The 19027-nt window shown below is 38.5% G+C and overlaps 2 protein-coding genes across 3 annotated transcripts; one reads left to right on the top strand and one right to left on the bottom strand.

Annotated features, from left to right (window-relative positions):
* The first annotated feature begins 1999 nt into the window (after window positions 1-1999).
* On the top strand, window positions 2000-13720 carry LOC135794789 (uncharacterized). Its single transcript, XM_065306182.1, has 9 exons — window positions 2000-2581; window positions 5156-5308; window positions 7382-7553; window positions 9126-9304; window positions 9366-9465; window positions 9561-9607; window positions 9713-9781; window positions 9848-13060; window positions 13354-13720. The coding sequence occupies exons 1-9, from the start codon at window positions 2478-2480 to the stop codon at window positions 13718-13720; spliced, it is 4404 nt and encodes a 1467-aa protein (XP_065162254.1). The 5' UTR covers window positions 2000-2477.
* Window positions 13721-13981: 261 nt separating this feature from the next.
* Window positions 13982-19020, bottom strand: wde (Fibronectin-III type domain-containing protein windei). Of its 2 annotated transcripts, none has more exons than XM_065305530.1 (5): window positions 18880-19020; window positions 17063-17173; window positions 15545-17001; window positions 15185-15482; window positions 13982-15129 (listed from the first exon to the last, which is right to left on the bottom strand). In XM_065305530.1, the coding sequence occupies exons 2-5, from the start codon at window positions 17142-17144 to the stop codon at window positions 14561-14563; spliced, it is 2406 nt and encodes an 801-aa protein (XP_065161602.1). In that variant the 5' UTR covers window positions 17145-17173; window positions 18880-19020; the 3' UTR covers window positions 13982-14560. The 2 variants fall into 2 exon arrangements, with proteins under 2 accessions (XP_065161602.1, XP_065161603.1); XM_065305531.1 differs by lacking the exon at window positions 18880-19020 and adding an exon at window positions 18562-18723.
* Window positions 19021-19027: the final 7 nt, after the last annotated feature.

Here is a 19027-nt window from a genome sequence, read left to right as displayed (position 1 = left end):
TCAACTTTGAAACGCTTTTGAAGCTGTTTTTGCGACAATATCCAAATTAATTTATACTATATCTATTAAACAACTCTTTTTCTATCAGATTATAAAGCTTTTTGCCAATTTTTTAAGGATCTCAAAGAATTCTAACAGAAGTAAAAATAACTTTAAGTAAAAAAGTCAAAAACTATTTTTTTTGTTTTTCGGTCAAATATCAATCCGCTTCATGACAAATTCTAATATAATTTTTATTAAAATACATGTAAACCGTAAAAATAATTTTATTTTAATTTCTAAATTTCGTATTTTAATTTATTACTCGAATTATATTCAAATTTAATTTTGTCTATTCATAACATTTTGAAAACATGTGTAATTTATTGTACGTTTATGGCATGTACTCAGCCGATCAATAAAAAATTGCATTATTCAAATGATGACTCACGTATTAATTATGTTATTTTTTCCTCGTGCGCTTCACATATCGCACCTGTTTGCGAAAATAATGACTGCGGCCGCAATTTCGTTGTGAACTTGCGCCAACTCGCACATTGTTATGATAATACTAACCTATGCCACTATTGTTAATGCTCATTCAGTCGATACAGTCATAGGTAATCCCTCTTTAATATTTCCAAGATTTCAATAAATCAATATATTTTTATGCAATATGTCTAGGATTCTTGGTGAAAAAATTAAAAATGAGAAAAATGACAAAATGATTCAAATCCCTACTAATATTATAAATACGAAAGTCCTGATGTGTGTTACACTTTCACGCAAAAACTACTTAATCGATCATCATGAAAATTTGTACACATATATTTAGTAGTCCCCGAATGGTTATAGGCTACTTTTTATTTAATAAAGAAAATTATTTTTAAAATAAAATAAAGAAATTGTTTAGCCAATAATACCTCTGCATCTGGCTATTTGACTACTTTAACGCCATCTAGCATTCCAGCAATGAAGTTCAAACCAAAGTACTATAGTACCATCACACTGTATTATCACACTGTATTACCGACAGCTACGTCAACATCAAATCCAATTGACTACACTATGGAGACTGTACACTATACTTCCATAGACTATACTTTCAGCCATTTTAAACTTCCCGCCATTCTACTTCATTGTTACTTACGGAAGCAACTTCATTATTTTAGATATTCGCGAGCAAAGCCGCGGGTTAAAGCTAGTTATAAAATAAATTCCAATCACGAAGTGAATTAAAATTAAAATGAAATTTGGTGTATCATGCGCCATCTATTGACCACTTTCTTTACTTATGCTACTAGTCCCCTCTTTTCTATAGAGTTGCCTTGAAAACAACGCCATTGAAATAAATTTGTATCCTATGCTTATCTAGATGGCAAAGTCCACATCTTTAACATAATTTCCTCCATGATTTAAAAACTATATTTAAAGAAAATCAATGAATAATAACTATATTGCACCATCGCAATTAGATCTATGTTAATGAAAGACTGTAAACTCCAGAATAACTATTTTAATAACGTCTTTTTCACTTTTCAATTTATTAAAACTTGTTGCTCACATTCCTTCAACTCCACAAGAATGCGACAAAAAAAAGTGTTGACAAATAGTTTGAACATCAAGGTCTGCGGAACTTTAGGGGAGTGAACAACGCCTCAACTTGCAGGAAATGCTCGTAAACAGCCCGCGAGCTTGTGCTTTAGATAAAGCGCATGCTTGCCGTGCCCCAAACCCAATGGAACAATCAATAAAGTTGTGTGAAAATTCATAGACGTAGCTGTAACTTTCACATGAATATTGATTACCACCAACTAATACATCAGATTACAAGAAACATCCTCATATTAAAAGGGTAATAAATCAATTCCTGCATTGATATTTGATCAAAAAACATAATTCTTCAATAGAAAAACGTGTAATATTTTTAGTCGCGCCACTGGTTTTCTATCCAAGCAAATTCTCTTTGCCTTTCCTCCTGCTGGCTTCGTACGCCTGCTAGTCCGCGGCTCGCGAGAAGCTAGTACAGTTAGTACTGGTTAGTACTCTTTCGATTACATCGCAACGACGACGTGTCTCCCATTAGCGGATCCGCGCTTCAACTCTCGCGCGCGCGCGTCTATTCATTCCACCGATTCATTCCGTCGCGCCACCCACGGAAACAAAACGCGCTCACCGTTTTCCGCACGTCACACACGGTTTTTCACGCTGTCAGACATCGCACATCTCCACATTTACACGCATTTTACATCGCAAAGACAACGTGCGAGAACTGAATTCCACCAGTCGACACGCACACGAAAATTTAATGCGGCCTAATCGCGCTCATCAGCACCGGGTTGGAAAAATTTAAAAAAGGAAAATTGTGACGCGAACCAAACAAACGTCAATATACATCGTACAAATACAAACAGTGTGAAACTATTTCGTCGAATAAAAATTACGTGCGCTCAGAATCCGAGTGGAGAAAGTGAATTAGATAGGGTGCAGCATCAGCAATGGAGTTCCGCTTTGGAGTCAACGAGATATTCCAGCAGCCGATTGTCGAGATAGGGCACACACTAATTCCGGCCGGTTTCAAGGGTGACAGGCGACAATTATGGTAAGACAATAGACACCCTCATACAGAAAAATCAATGACCATTCATAAACTGTGCCATTTTTAATGATGATGCGCAAGGTGGAAGAGGATGAGTCATGTTGTGAACACCTAATTGAAAGACTGACTCGTTTATGCAAATATGCCCCACGAGGGCGGATTCGTTTACCACGCGATGCGCAACGAAATAATTGTTTACGTGATTAATTTCGGGATGAAAATGACAAATTAATTACGTCCGCAACAGGCCACAATATTAAGTATTTTATAAACACACTCATTGCCAGCCGGCTGTTTGACATATTCACATAATGTCGTCTCATTCGACACGCACACGCCGAAACAAACGGTGTGACGAAACCAATCTAAATATACCCACATGAACGCGCTCCTGCAATCATTTACCTTCTTTTTCGGTTCTTTATACCAGACATAATCTAAACACGTAATATGACATTAAGATACATGTTTACGTCTTGCAAAAAATCATTTAGAAAGTTGATTATGTAAGTTTAAGCAATTTTTTTATATAAATAAGAATTATTTTTCTGTCAATAGTAATTTATTTAATTGATCATCATATTGTCAATGAACTTATCATTCAACTTGAAACATGAGGTCTATCTAGTCTCATGTCACTCAAGCGTTACGTATTTACTCGTACTCGTACTCATACAACCTGTTCGTATTCATGTCCATAAACGGTGCACTTGTACGATCTACACTTGCCACTTGCTCAAAATGGCATTCATCCTGTCGCTGCATAAGTCAATGGAATGGAATTCCTTGACTGATGCACATTTTGTTTGCTTTTGTTCTTGAGGAAGTCTCTTACTTAGTGTGTCATGATCATGACCAAAAATGTATTTCAATGCTATTAGCTCAATGTCTTCCAGAATTTAATACACAAATCACGCATGTGAATACAATTTATTCTCGCCTATAGAATGTTTATGAACTATAATAAATTCCACAATGAATTATCTCTAGTAAAGTGAAATAGTAAGACAAACAAAGAATAAAGTTACAATAGGAATGCACACGGCGTAACCGGATAACGGAACACACTTTAACTCTCAGAATAGAAAAGTCTAGGAATTACAAAAACGTTTTAAACATTTCGGTGAGAATAGAAGCGTTAAACTCTGCCAGGTAGGATTTAATCATAATCTAAATCATACAAACATTGCTCAACGACTAGGTAAATAATAAACACCGAGAATATGTGTTTGTAATCACAAATAAAGTGGTTTGTAAATTGTGTGTCTATATAATTCGCTAATAGCATTCGTGATAACATGTTTAATTATTATTCATAAATTTTTGACTGCTTGACCTTGCCTGGTTGTAATCAGCGAGTCATACTTATACAACGTTGAACAAGGCGACGACATCTTGTTTGATGAATAATCATTAAAACCGAAAAATGCGCTTAGAGGTGGCAACTATGTGCTGGATGTTTAAAAAACATTGAATCACGATTTATCATACATCATACACGCGATTTGTGTATTCAAATGTTGCTATTTAACCTTGACACGTACGAAAACGTGCGAGACTATTTTAATATCGTACACCGATCACAACAATCAAGAAACATGAAAAATGGATATTATTCGGGTTTAGTGCAAATAACAAACTAAAATTACCGACATAAGTATTGTGCTTACATAGATTTTTTAATTTCGCGCGTTACAAGTTATGACTCATGCCCGCACGCTGACTTTCTAATTGCACAAAGACGAAATTAAATCCCGTAATAATTGCGCACGTTTCCAGTGTGCGTTTCCTTCTATAGTTAATTTTGTGTTGTGTTGTTGTGGATTTTTTTCTTGTATATAATACGATTTGAATTAACTTTATGCTTAAGAGATGCGCGCATGCGTAGTGCTCGCTTTGCTTGGCGGCTTCCTGACGAACTGTGAATTTGACCAAGTGCTCGCCGAGCATGACCACAATTCACAACCTGCTGGTAAACACCGCAGTCTGCAGGTGCGCAGCGGCAGTATTTCCTCGCCGTGATTCACATTGGTCGTGGCTTTCGCGAGCGTCTTCGCTGGAAATGAACGCGTTTGGTTAGGTTACGCTCTCATTCCGTTGCTCAGCCATTACTCGATTACTATTCCAAGCTTAGCGATGCTCTACAATTAAGTCGGAATCGGAATGTGTGGCCGATCGTAGCACGTTTCGATCATTATCATTTGTGATTTAATTTTAATGCCGCACAAAGACAACTTATCTTTTTATTTAATGTTTATGGCAGAAAAGTCATTTCCCTAGTTTCTTTATTTGTGGGTTTTATGCTCGGCAGGCGTAAAGTTGTCGGTCGTTCTGCTTGCAGGCACTGATTGAGTCAGATTGTCGATGGAAAGTCGCATTTCCGTTTGGCGCGTTTTTATTTTTAACCACGACTGCAAGATGTTGAAAAACGTACATAATTTAAGTTTATCGCCAAGCTTTCAACTGTAAAATCTATTCACAAGTTGCAAGAGGAAAATGCAGTGTCATAAAATTAGTAATTTCGTTTATGTTTCCGACGTTGAAATACCCGGCTGACGTTATGATTTTTTGTTTCAGGGACTCAATTACCAAGGTGACTGATGTGGTGAATGCACTTGGGGCTGCTTCGGCGAATGCCCAGGGATTGACCAGGCCCATTACCACTTCCGATCGTTTGAGGAACAGCGAGCAACAAATTTTATATCTGCTTATTGATTCAACTGCCAATCAGTAAGTTAATGTTAGAAGTTTTTTGATTTTTTGATGTAGAATACAAATGGCTACCATGGTCTTAGAACCCGAAGTAATATACTAGACACCTAGCCATTAAATTATTAATACGGATAGAAAACAATAATTAAATGATTCATACCATGATTATTTCGCGTTTTTTAGAAACCTGCAATTATCATGATATAATATACAATTATCTTCCGCAAAAGGCGATTAATCGAGGTGAAATGATGGTTCGATTATTGTATTATCGAATATTGTTGCCGTGAATCAAATGGAATGTGCATTATCACCTAATAAATTTCACCTCTTGCTTATGTAGTTGGTATGTACTTGGGAAAAGTTGCTTTCGACACGCAACGCACGAGGTTTATTTAGTTTGCTTGTTGTTTGGCCGCCTTTGAAAAGTTTGCTCGTTTGGTGAACTTAATTGAAGCTGTCGTGCGAATTGCCATCCGAATTGCTTCGTATATTACAAGTCGAATTATTTAATTAACTCTGTTGTGGAATTTATGGCTATACAAATTTCCTATTATGCGCCATTGAAACGTGTGTGTGCCTCTTTTTTTTCCCTTTTCCTATTTTGGCATTTCCTTGGCATCTTATCTGATTGAAATCGAAATCAAGTTGGCGCGGGCCACTAGGGCTTACCAGTGACCGCGCGGTCGTAAATTTTTCCGCTTTTCACTCTACAGGAAGACTAATCAATTCGGGGCGCACAAAAAGTGCAATAGAATTGCGTGCACGAATGTAACGAAATAAAATATACTTCTATGGTACTCATTTTAATGTCATTAGGCCCAACTTGAGAAGTTGTGTAAATGTTTGCGAATAATGTCGATATACGTTTTTATGTAGATTGTGTTCTAATTATGTTGATTGCAGTATGTATTGCTTTGGTTTTAACGATTCTGAATATAAATGAAGCCCACACTATAATTTGAATATATTTAATACTAAACTTGTATTGTTATGGATTACAGGCGCTTATAAATTTTTTTTGTCAAGTTTTTTCCACATTCTATATTTCTTTTGTGATAATAATGTCACTTTGTGCCCATTGTCATAAAAATAATCACTGTTGCGCTTTCTAAGTTTACGTTTAAATTCAAAATGATGAAAAGATAACTTTAATGATGATTTAATTGCTTGGAATAAATATAAACATCTTCAACGAATATTTCCCATTTGTGAAAGTTTCTCACTTATATTTTTAGTTTTTGAAATTTTTTTTGTTCACACAGTGTAATATCTGTACTTTCATATTACTCACATGAAAAACCGTTATGTTTAGCTTTTGACACGCTCGACTTTTAGAAACGTGCGAATGTTCCCGCATTTAAATTAATTTCAGGTCAGGTTGTAATATTATTAGATAAAACAATACTTATCGATTTTTAGATAATGTGATTATGCAGTAAATCATCTTTTGGGCGTTTAGGGTGTATCCAGGGCATAGCATAGTTTCCATAATGCGGATAATATGTGCCACGATACAATGAAAATGTTACCGTTTATTTTGTGCTCATTTCCGTCGTGTTGCCATAAATATTTGATGAGAAAATATTTAAAATGTGTTTATGTTGTTTAACTATGGGCGGAATGAGGACTAATTTAACGAAATAGTGGACAGATCATTGAACTTATTTGAAGAAAAAAGATAATAAATAATTAATATTTATCTCTCGGTTTATATCTATTTATATAGTTTAGTAGAACAAGAGCTAAACTAGAAATGTGTGAGTGAAACGTGTTCTCCAATAATAACGAGATGCATTTTTGATTAGAACACCTGTCATTGATTAAAAATAAATACACATCCAGTGGGAATATTAGAAATTATTTGGGTCTTGAAGAAAGTGGCAAACATAACAATTAATACCTAATTGCCAGCGAGAAAATTACCATGACAGAATCAAATGACCATGATTAGTCCAGCATGCAGGTTGCACACGTACAAGATAATTCCGGGAAAGTCTAGTCGTAAATTAAATATGAATGTCGAGTTTGCGCTACATGCTGTGGTGCGATATTAGCACAATTTTATTAATATGTATTGATTGATTGCAGAGGCAAGGGTGCTGTGACGGGCATGCTGAAAACGGGTCGCAAAGCGTTGTACGTCTTTGATCGCGACGGGCATCACTATCAGGTGCAAGCGCCGTGCATACTCGACTTTTATGTGCACGAATCACGCCAGCGGAGCGGCCTGGGCAAGAAACTCTTCGAGTATATGCTGCAGGTGAGTACAACAAAAGAATTGCGATTTGCGAAAGAAAAGAAATAGTACGTAATTTGCTGCAATCCTGCCATTGGCAATCTTGTAACTACTCTTGAGTTGGAGTTCTTATGAATGGCGAATGCGAATGAAAAGCAAGAATGGCGTAGGAGTGTGGGGAGTCATGCAATGCTAATACACGCATGAGGCTTTAGCGAATGTTTTTCTTTCTAGTGTTTATTATGTGTATTTTGTGGCATGCACGCACTTGTTTCGACCGGTCCGCAAAATGTGTATAACGCGAATTAAATTATCTAATCGATAAAATTTCGAACGTTGACTTGTGCAGTATACAGTGTAGCCAATACATGGAGGAACAAAAAATATTCAAATTTTGTTTATGCTAGTATTACTCAAATATAAATATGTACCGAGAAATCCCTACTAATATTATAAATGCGAATGTCCTGATGTTTGTTACACTTTCACGCAAAAACTACTTAACCGATCATCATGAAAATTTGTACACATATTCTTAGTGGTCCTCGAATGGTTATAGGCTACTTTTTATTTAATAAAAAAAATTATTTTAAAAATAAAATAAAGAAATAGTTTAGCCAATAATACCTCTGCATCTGGCTATTTGACTACTTTAACGCCATCTAGCATTCCAGCAATGAAGCTCAAACCTAAGTACTATAGTACCATCACACTGTATTATCACACTGTATTACCGACAGCTACGTCAACATCAAATCCAATTGACTACACTATGGAGACTGTACACTATACTTCCATAGACTATACTTTCAGCCATTTTAAACTTCCCGCCATTCTACTTCATTGTTACTTCTTCTGTGACTACAAACGCGTACGGAAGCAACTTCATTATTTTAAATATTCGCGAGCGAAGCCGCGGGATAAAGCTAGTATTTAATATTTGAAGTCTAAGTGTATTCACACAAATAGAAGAAATTTAACCGCTTATGACGTTTGTCCTCTGTCGTAGAATCTAATTTATCTGACATAATTAACATCATATTGTGACAGACGTTCTATATTAGATAATTTATTAGTTATAAATTAGTTATGATTTATAATAGAACCCATTTTATCAAGCATAATAAAAAACTAGAACGCATTGCTTGGTACAAGCTATCCCAACCCCTATCAATCGTTTGATAGTTGTTTTGCTTTGTTAAAAATACAACCCAAACTATTTTCGATTAAACTTTCTCGATTTTTAAATACTAATAGGCCAAGGTGAAACAGCATTTGCGTGTCAATAGACTATAGCTGTATTAAACACATCATTTGCAGAATCTCATTTACAATTTAATGCACGCTGGCGCATCAAATCGCTAAGAATACATATGCATGATACACGTGTTATCCGGTACATTGCCCATATGCCTCCATGTTTGTTTGATATGTAAATCGGTAAATTGCAAATGGCAGATTGCGATGCAATGATTTCCATGTTGGTATCTCGTGGTACTAGGTCGTAACACGAAAAATAGTTCAATGTCAATGGGTCATAATGGTAATTCAGTACAAATGCGTACCAGGAATTAATGTATTTGTTTCTCGTACCAGCGAGAAGAGGTGGACGCGAAACGGCTGGCAATCGACAGACCAAGCGACAAATTCCTGGCCTTCCTCAACAAGCACTACCAGCTCACCAGTCCGATACGACAAATGAATAATTTTGTGGTTTACGATGGGTTCTTCCCCAAGGATGAGACTAAAGAAAGGCAACAAGCTAAACAAAATGGGTATGACTTCGGTTTTCTTTACACTGACAATAATCGATAATTAATAAATCATTAAAAATAGGGACGTTCCGCATAAAGGATCTAATGGTTTGCAAGCTCAAATTCTAACATCACCCTATGGTCGCTACGGCGCACCACGGCCAATGTGCAGCATGGGACAGGTATAAATGCAAACAGCAAACATTTCATCATGGCGCTAATTATGATTAATTTTGCATTAATCTTTTATATAACTGACCTTGAAACTTTTGCTTAGATAATCCATAATCAATCGTCAACTGTAAGCGGCAGTGAGCAAACTGGGTAAGTATCCATACTAGTAACAAGAGTTTCATATTTTTTGTATTGCGTTTTTGATTAACTTTCATTTTGCATGTGCGCATGTGCATGGCTTGTTTCACTAATCAGTACAGGGTGTTCCCTTCCCTACGCTCAAGAAAATTCCTTTCCCCCACAAATAAACGCTGATGGAAATCGGTAAGTGGTTGCCCCCCTGTCACAAATATTCCTATCCCCTTTGATAACACGACGTCGTTGGTGTAGCGAGCAGCAACAAATACCGCAGGCACCCTTGCAGCCGCTACAGCAAAATGAGGTTTCAGCGACTTCCGACGGCGCTCCCATTTCACCCCCAGTTCAATGCGCGGTGGTGGAACCGTTAAACAATGCAAGTCAAGATCATACCTCCGAAGGAAATAATGCCCAAAATGCGCAGGAGTTGAATAATTGTAAGATTGCTAAGACGCAGGCCGTGGGCAATGGCATGTCGGATGATTCGGAGGTTGTACGCTTGGAACGACTGACACGTGTCAATTCTGCACCCGCGCATGGCACACAAAATGAACCCGAAGTGAAAGCTAGGAATGAAGGTCTTTACTGGCCGTTTTCGATGCCCACACAGGATTATGTTTATGAAAAGCGGTTTCATCATGAACCCATTCCTACCATAGCAACCGGGATACACAAAGTGCTACAACCTGATCAGTATGTGTTGAAGAAACAGGTGGCCCCCGCCAAAGAAGAGGTGGACAAGTATGGTCGACCAAGGATTACGAGAGCCGCTAGTGCTCAGCCAAATCATTACCATAATCACTACCATCAACAACACATGCAGCAATACCAACAGCCAATGCCATATAATAATAATTTAACTAGTTATAATTATTATGCGTCGAGGCCTTCCCCCCGTCAGAATCAATATGATATGCAACAAATGTATAATCAACAAATGCATCAAAAGAAGCAAGAACAGCAATATATGTATGATCAAATGCAGCAGCAGATGTGGGACAGTTATCAAAATTGGTTACAGACTCAGTATATGAAGCAATATGCTCAATGGTACCAGCAAAACCATCAGTACCAACAGAAGTATGATTTGCCAAAACAACCAGCGGAAACAGCTCCTGTTTCTCAAGTTACTCCTCAAACAGATGTTCCTACTTCCCAGCAACCTGAACCTACACCTATCAAACAGGAAGTGGTACAACCAGAGAAACTGTTAGCGCAGCAACCCATGCAATGCGCGCTACGACCCTTCTACTGGCAGCCTAAGATGAATCATGTCATTATCAAACCTCATCCTGAAAAGGAGAATGCCCAGGTCACATCTCTGCCTAGTCATGTTCCTCTATATCCACAAGGAAATGCGAATATGTATGATCCTGCCTATTATCAACCTATGTACCAACAGATCCCACAAACACAACCACAACCACAACAACTACAACCAACCTCTTCAAAGGTGGTACCATCAGTACCTGACACTTCTAATGCCGAAAATAACCAAAAAGTAGCGTCTTTACAATCCTTACCCCCGGTTCATTCAGATCCCTCACAGATGATTCAACAACCAGGCATTCAAGAAATGAACCCGCTTTCGCCTGAACAAATTGCTCAACTCCCACCACAACAGCAGATTATGTATTATCAACAAATGTTAGCGCAACCTACGTATGCCCAACACGGATTAAATTACAATCCTTATAATCATGTATTTGGTATTCCACCTCAAGTCCAACAACCTCAACAAATTCAACCCCAACAAACAAAAGATGCGCAAGAAGCAGACAATTCACAAGCAATAGAACGCAATGAAAACACCTCTAATCAAGCCGTTCCTACAAATGATAAAGTAGTGAAAGAAAAAAATGCTGACGTGCATGCTGCAGGCGATGCAGCCAACTCCCAGCCAAAACCCGAGAAGATACCCGCACCATACCCGTTCCCTATCATTTTAAAGAGCAACTTGGAACCTCTCCAACCATCAATACCTTTTCGGCGACATTCAAAAGCTGATCACTACCATCAACAACACATGCAGCAATACCAACAGCCAATGCCATATAATAATAATTTAACTAGTTATAATTATTATGCGTCGAGGCCTTCCCCCCGTCAGAATCAATATGATATGCAACAAATGTATAATCAACAAATGCATCAAAAGAAGCAAGAACAGCAATATATGTATGATCAAATGCAGCAGCAGATGTGGGACAGTTATCAAAATTGGTTACAGACTCAATATATGAAGCAATATGCTCAATGGTACCAGCAAAACCATCAGTATCAACAAAAGTACGATTTACCACAAAAATCTGCGGAAACAGCTCCGGTTTCTCAAGTTACTCCTCAAACAGATATTCCTACTCCCCAGCAACCTGAACCTACACCTATTAAGCAGGAAGTGGTACAACCAGAGAAACTGTTGGCGCAGCAACCAATGCAATGCGCGCTACGACCCTTCTACTGGCAGCCTAAGATGAATCATGTCATTATCAAACCTCATCCTGAAAAAGAGAATGCTCAGGTTACATCCCTGCCTAGTCATGTTCCACTATATCCACAAGGAAGTCAGCCTATTTATGATCCTGCCTATTATCAACCTATGTACCAACAGATCCCACAAACACAACCACAACCTCAACAACTACAACCAACTCCTTCAAAGGTGGTACCATCGGTACCTGACACTTCTAATGCCGAAAATAATCAAAAGGTAGCGTCTATTCAATCCCTACCCCCGGTTCATTCAGATCCCTCACAGATGATTCAACAACCAGGCATTCAAGAAATGAACCCGCTTTCGCCTGAACAAATTGCTCAACTCCCACCACAACAACAGATTATGTATTATCAACAAATGTTAGCGCAACCTACGTATGCCCAACACGGACTGAATTACAATCCTTATAATCATGTATTTGGTATTCCACCACAAGTCCAACAACCTCAACAAATTCAACCCCAACAAACAAAAGATACGCAAGATGCAGATAATTCACAAGTATCCGAACGTAATGAAAACTCCTCTAATCAAGCCCTTCCAACAACTGATAAAGTAGTGAAAGAAAAAACTGCTGACGTGCATGCTGCAGGTGATGCGGCCATCTCCCAACCAAAACCAGAAAAAATACCCGCACCATACCCATTCCCTATCATTTTAAAGAGCAACTTGGAACCTCTCCAACCATCAATACCTTTTCGACGACACTCAAAAGCTGACATCGCTTTGTCTGAACAGCAATTATCAAGCGCTAGAAAAGCGCAAGCGCAAAAAGCGTCTCCAGGGAAACCGATAAGTGCACGTATTGCAAGCACCATTTTAAAGAGTACCATACACATGGCGGGCGTAAGGTCTAACTATGACATGGGGACACCAGTTAAAACACCCAGATCATTAAATCGGTTTGATCATAACAGAACGGTGAAACACTCAACTAGCGATAAGCAGAATTTCAAACCTGTGTCTAGGTTGGAGAGCAGGAACCTTATCAGCGAATTTATCAATCAACTGCCATAATAACTCCCAAAATAATCGTATTCCTTATTTTGACTCCTCTGCCAACCCCACTTTTGTGCTACACTTGTTGACATTAAATTATTTGTAAAAATATTTGTTTCTTATGCTTTTGTTTGTTTTTCTTTACTCATTTGTTTTGTTTCGTTTCTGTTTTGTTTCTCATTTAGGCCCCAAATTGCATAAAGACCTGTAAATCCAAAATCGTAAATAGCTAGAAGACAAAACAAAGAAACCAATATTCTAGTGAGCAGCCGCAGTCGGACGAGCCACTGCATGATGAGGTGGATGCACCATTGCCGCCCCCAAGCGTGCGAGTCGACAGGCCACAAACGCTGGCGCTGCAACATCAGCACGTGGCGGATTCACACGGGGACCAAAATAACGATGCCGGAGCCGAAGATGAGGAGCTCGCCGAGATTGAGGCACAAATTGAAAAGTTAGAGGTTGCACCCTTGAGTAATACGCCTACTCCAAGAAAGGTGAACAATTATACGCGCAGCTCGCTCAGTTTTGGCAACGACAACGCTGCCGTCCAGGAGCGAAAGACTCCAAGCCACCTCACCGAGCAGGGACACTTTGATTTGAAATTTTACAGTCACAAACTTTGGTAGAGACAAGTATGGCGTGTTTAACCAAATACAAAGTGGTGTGGCACAAGATTTCGACTTTCATTTTGTTTTCACTGTGAATTTAGTATTTATTTTCTTTGAGTATGGTTAAGTATTATAGCAAATGTTACCACACTTGTTCTAGGCTAGGCATAGATAGCTGTAAGCAAAAAACTAGACTAACTAGACTCATGTAGCCACACGTAACGTAATGGAACTTATAGTTGGGGGTTAAAAGCTTTAATTTCCTTTGTTAACTACCTGTTCATTTGAAGCACCATGTATATTGGTAACTTGTAAAATCAAATTTATTTACATCTTTGCAGGAGGGTGTGCAAAAACATCTATTTAGAGAATTTCATGATATTGTAGATGTTTCAACATAATGACGTAGGTTATGAAATAGCGTTCAGCTTTGGTTAAATTGGAAACAGCATTCGTTTCATTATGACATAACCGAAATGGATCATTTTATAAGATTTGTAAAACCAAATATCCATTTATACAATTCGGACCTGTTTTTGATGTTGAAGAAACAATATCTTGATGTAAACTGCTATTGTGATTGCTGACTTTTATTAATTCGAAATAAATTTAGTAACTTTGTACAATCTTCGCATTTCTCACTTTACTTAGGATAAAACCCTGCTTACCGTGAGAGTCGTCACGAAGAAGAAACAGTCTTAACTGTTAATATTGGCAGCAAAAAATAAATTGCCACAAAATATACTTAGTCAAATATATAAATACAATTATTATGAATCGCAATTAACGAAATTTGAAAATTCAATATTTAAAAAAAGCATTCCAGACGCTAAAATAAATTGTCAAAAAACTTATGTTTTAAATCGTCTGATACTCACTAAATGGCCCGACACGGGTCAAAACATCTACAGCACGTACTGCAAAAAAGTACCGATTGTGCGCCATGAACTGAGTCAGTGTAACTGCCATCGGCAACTGCAAGGCCTTCACGTCCCCGATTTTACTCCAATTTTCAGAACGGGGCTCACCTTTTGTTTCGTGATACGCGTAAATTTGGTAACTAGCAATCTCAGAAAACAGTTCCAGATTCGAAGTTATCTTCCAGGAGAGAATGATACCGTTACCACACTCAGTTTTAGTAAGAGTAAGCTGCGGACGCGGGGGTATAGGTTTATTAGATGCGATGTTTCGTGAAGGTGTGATTGGGAAAGGAGCTGGATGACGACCTTTCACAAATTTAGCTTTGCTGGGACGTTGGGGAGTGGTAGTCACTGGCGCAGATACCACGTTTGTGGGCGTTGTGTTCGAATTAACAGAGTTCGTCGTCCGTAGTATAGATGTTTGCATTGTTCGCACTGGTGCCCCGGTTGTGATAACTTTCATTGGGCTGTTGTTCAACGCAATGTTGTTACCAGGTGCGATCGGAGCTGTAAAACGTACATTTAGTACACATTTAAGAGCATAGTCAACAATGGGACTTACGAATTTTAACCATTACGGATTGTCCATTGACCAATACAAATTTATGCCCATTTGTGGGTTGGATCAGTTTTGTAGCGAGTGAAAGTCGCTGGAGGGTTGTCGATGCCGGTAGACTCTTATCGTCATCGCTGGTCAAATCAATAACACTCGCACCACTAGGTGTGGCCACATTGTCGCTTACAGCGGGTTGACTAACTTTATTATTAGCACATTTTGTCGAAGATACCTTCGGGCTCTTCTGGACGGGTCGTGGTGCTGCCACCATTTGTAATGATGACTTACCTGTTAATTGTTGATGCTACGACAAATAATAACAATAAATTTGACTGATATAATATGGAAAGGCATAAATACACTTACCGCAACTTTAAGCAACTGGACAACATTTGATGCTGGTGGCCTAGGCGCAATTTTCGCCAAAGATGGCGTTGGTTTGGGTTCCGGGCTCACAGTTACTGGTTTTTTTGTAGAAGTTTCCCTTAAAAACGCCTGCAAGCCAACCGAGCGAGTTATCCGCGGTACAATCAGCGGTTTTTCTGAGCATCTCTTGAACCGTTGCATGTCCTGCAGGATTTTCTCGTGCACAATATTCAAATCATTCGCCTGTTTAGACAAGGCAGAGATCTCCTTCTGCATTACATCAATGATACTATCGCGATCACGAATAGCTTTCAGTAAATTTCGAATTTCTGATTTGTAAACGAGAGATTCGCAAATCTTTTGAACTGCAAACGCTTCCAGCCCCTCTCGATTTATGTTTTTCAGTGATATATCTTTGAATAGTGCACGGAAAGTCTCTTTGCTATCATCTTCCAACTTTGGTTTCACGTCTGTGTCATTCATTTCAATTTTAGTTCCTATTTCTAAAACTAGAGGAATTGATGGGGTAACAGATGATGAATCTGTTGTCAATGTGGTGTTAGGTTTGAATTTTTTCGTCTTATCGGTAGAGTCATACATATCAGAAGAGATACGTTTACGTAGACTTTTAGGACCTACACCCGTCGGCGCAGACTCTCTTGATTTTCCGGTAGGTTTACTTTCAATTGTCCCTTCGTCATCCTGTACATTTTCTTTATTACTATCGTTATCTGATATTGTCGTGGGGTTTGGTACTGCAGGTTCACCAACCTCATCTGCTTCATCTCCAGTATTAATACTGTCATCAATTTTTTCCTCTGTGTCGTCTTCCTTAGTTTCCAATTCTTCTGTGTTTTTCTTTTGACTCGTCTCTTCCTGCGCCGATTGATCAGTAGGTAAAGGAGCTTCCTCTACCACTTCGTCTGTTGCAGTTGTGGTGGAAGCCTCCCCAATATCCAAGATACTATCACCAATATCCATCAAGTCATCAGGAGAATTATCAGTCTTATCTTCACTCTCTTGTTCATTTACACTTGGAGGTGACTTAGAGCTTTCAGGGCAGGTCAAAGACTCATCCTTCACTTTAGCATCTTCACTCTCTTCTTCTGCCTGCTCAGCCACACTCTTTGCATACTCAGTAGCATCAATGTCTGCTGCCTTCTCATTTAAAACCAGAAGTAAGTCACCATCATCTGAGCTCCCTGTTGGAACTGTTTTAGCCAAAGAATTTTCTTTGTCTGCCTCCCCAGTCCCAAGATCCATATTAGAGTTTGAAGATTCCTCCTCATTAGCTGGTACCTTTTGAAAATTAGCTTTGACCAAAATCTCTGCATCTATGAAATCTTCCATATCCTCACTGGATTGCTGCAGAGGCTCCGTAGCTGCCTCATCATCAGTTGATTCCAGCAAAGAGGATTCATCCATATCCCCACTGCTATTGAGTGCTTCCTTGAACTCTAAAGCATGATACTCCAAATTATAATAATTAACTTGAGTTGATATTTTGAGGATACATACCTTCATTTTCTGTGTCTGACAGTTGCAAGTGGAAGTCAGAATCAGGTTCTGAACACTCCTCAGATCTCAGGAGTGATACCATGGTGAGGAGAGTAAGTTAAAGTATCCAAACTACAAAAACACGACCGCAAAAGGATTTAGATAATAAGTTATAATAAGATCTAACGTAATCTTATCTTAACCTTAAAATTTTCTAAATGTGGTCTGTACACCAATATTAAAAAATATATTATTTAGAAAATATTAATGCACCCAGTTCATACTTTTCAAACATACTATGCCTACATTTGCAAAATAATTGCATGCAAAGTGCATTTAACGCGCATCCAAAAGATCAAAATAACCATGAAACAAATACCTTGTAATATAGTTACTATATTTCGTTGTGATCTAACCAAACTTGCATTTTAATATAAAAAATGCATATTGCAACTTTGTCAAGAGAAACAAAAATATATAGTTCAACAAAATGCGAACGCATGCGCATACACACGATAGAACTGACGAACCTTTCAATGCCTCCCACCACTCAACAAGTTTTTGTACTGTCTACTGCCTACAGTTCTCTCTATTTCACAAATACTGCTCTGCTGTACAAATGCCCCGTGATACACGGGTTCACGGTCAAATCAACTCCTGCCGCCATCTTGTTCATATCTTCAAATAAATCATCATCCTAAATACCATATCATCCTAGTATGTCTAAATAATGTCTAAATGACAGTCAACTAGAATAAATTTAAAATAGCTCATTGTGCTAGTTTGGGGTTAGGTCTAAATATATTCCAGAATAAAAACTCCAAAAATGAACTTGAAACTTGTACTGTCCATTTTTGAATTTTTCTAATTCTAATCTTTACATAACTAGATTCTAGAATACCAACTACCAGCTACCCTAGAGATGCGCATGAGCATAATCGACGCCTCGGATACACGAGATATGCACATGCGCCTCACACGCTTTTGCCGCGATCCGTTCGACCCAGCCAACAACATGAGGCAAGCGTGAACCGACACTAACACACTTACTACTTGATGCACATGCACGAATATACAACGGCGCTAGTACACGCATACTTTCGACGTAGCCTCGCCTAACAACTGCGCAATTTCGCTAAACAGCATTTGTGGTTATGAAAAGGGGGGATTACAGTAGAGATATTTTTGATCAAAATTGATTATTTACTTCTCCTGTATCGAAGATACGAAGCTATATGGTCAGACAATCATTGAGGTTAATGTTGGAGAGTTGCTCCCCAAACATCAAAGCCCTCCCAAAGCCGCTAGCTCATGTGATACTCGAATAAAATCAATATCGAAATTTCCAAAAACGTTTGACAATAGAACATGTATTACATAATACAATAGCCTTAAAGAGACACTATGAGAATATGATTACTTAACCTAAAAAAAATCAGGGATACCTGCTTTTTGCAGGTATATAAGCTCAGCTCATGTTTATATTCCTGTCAACATACAAAACGATAGAATATGCTCACCACGAGATAACAGATGAAGATGATGTCCCTATAGAAACACAGGAATACTCAGAAGACGGTGGGTCACTCACGATAGATGTTTCAGGACTTGGCAGTTTGCCTAACGGGTCTAACCTAATCAAACAAAAATGGCCGCTGCCGATCCCGCCTACTTTGCACTCTGCGCATGTGCAACCTAATCCACACGCATTCATGCACGCGCGTACTCAACAGGAATTCGTCATGCACAACAACACAAATCCAACGCAAATCGATCATTAACATAACCCACAAATAACATAATCTACTCTCTAACTGTAGACAAAAGTGGATACATACCTTGCAGCTGACGCGCACACTCGCTGGTGTGTGTGAATTGTGAGAGTAGCAGTGCGAGTGTACAGTGAATGGCTTCGCTCGGTACGGATCAGATCACTGCGGCAGTTACGGAGACCCCGTATATTTTAGTTCAGGTCACCAGCAAACC

The sequence above is a fragment of the Atheta coriaria genome, unplaced genomic scaffold, assembly GCF_025399875.1.
Source record: "Atheta coriaria isolate IRGN ID8LTWV9N9 unplaced genomic scaffold, Caltech_Dcor_3.1 hic_scaffold_6_pilon, whole genome shotgun sequence".
Classification (NCBI taxonomy): domain Eukaryota; kingdom Metazoa; phylum Arthropoda; class Insecta; order Coleoptera; family Staphylinidae; genus Dalotia; species Dalotia coriaria.
The sequence above is the reverse complement of the archived record's forward strand: the minus strand, read 5'-3'. Positions and strand labels throughout refer to the sequence as shown.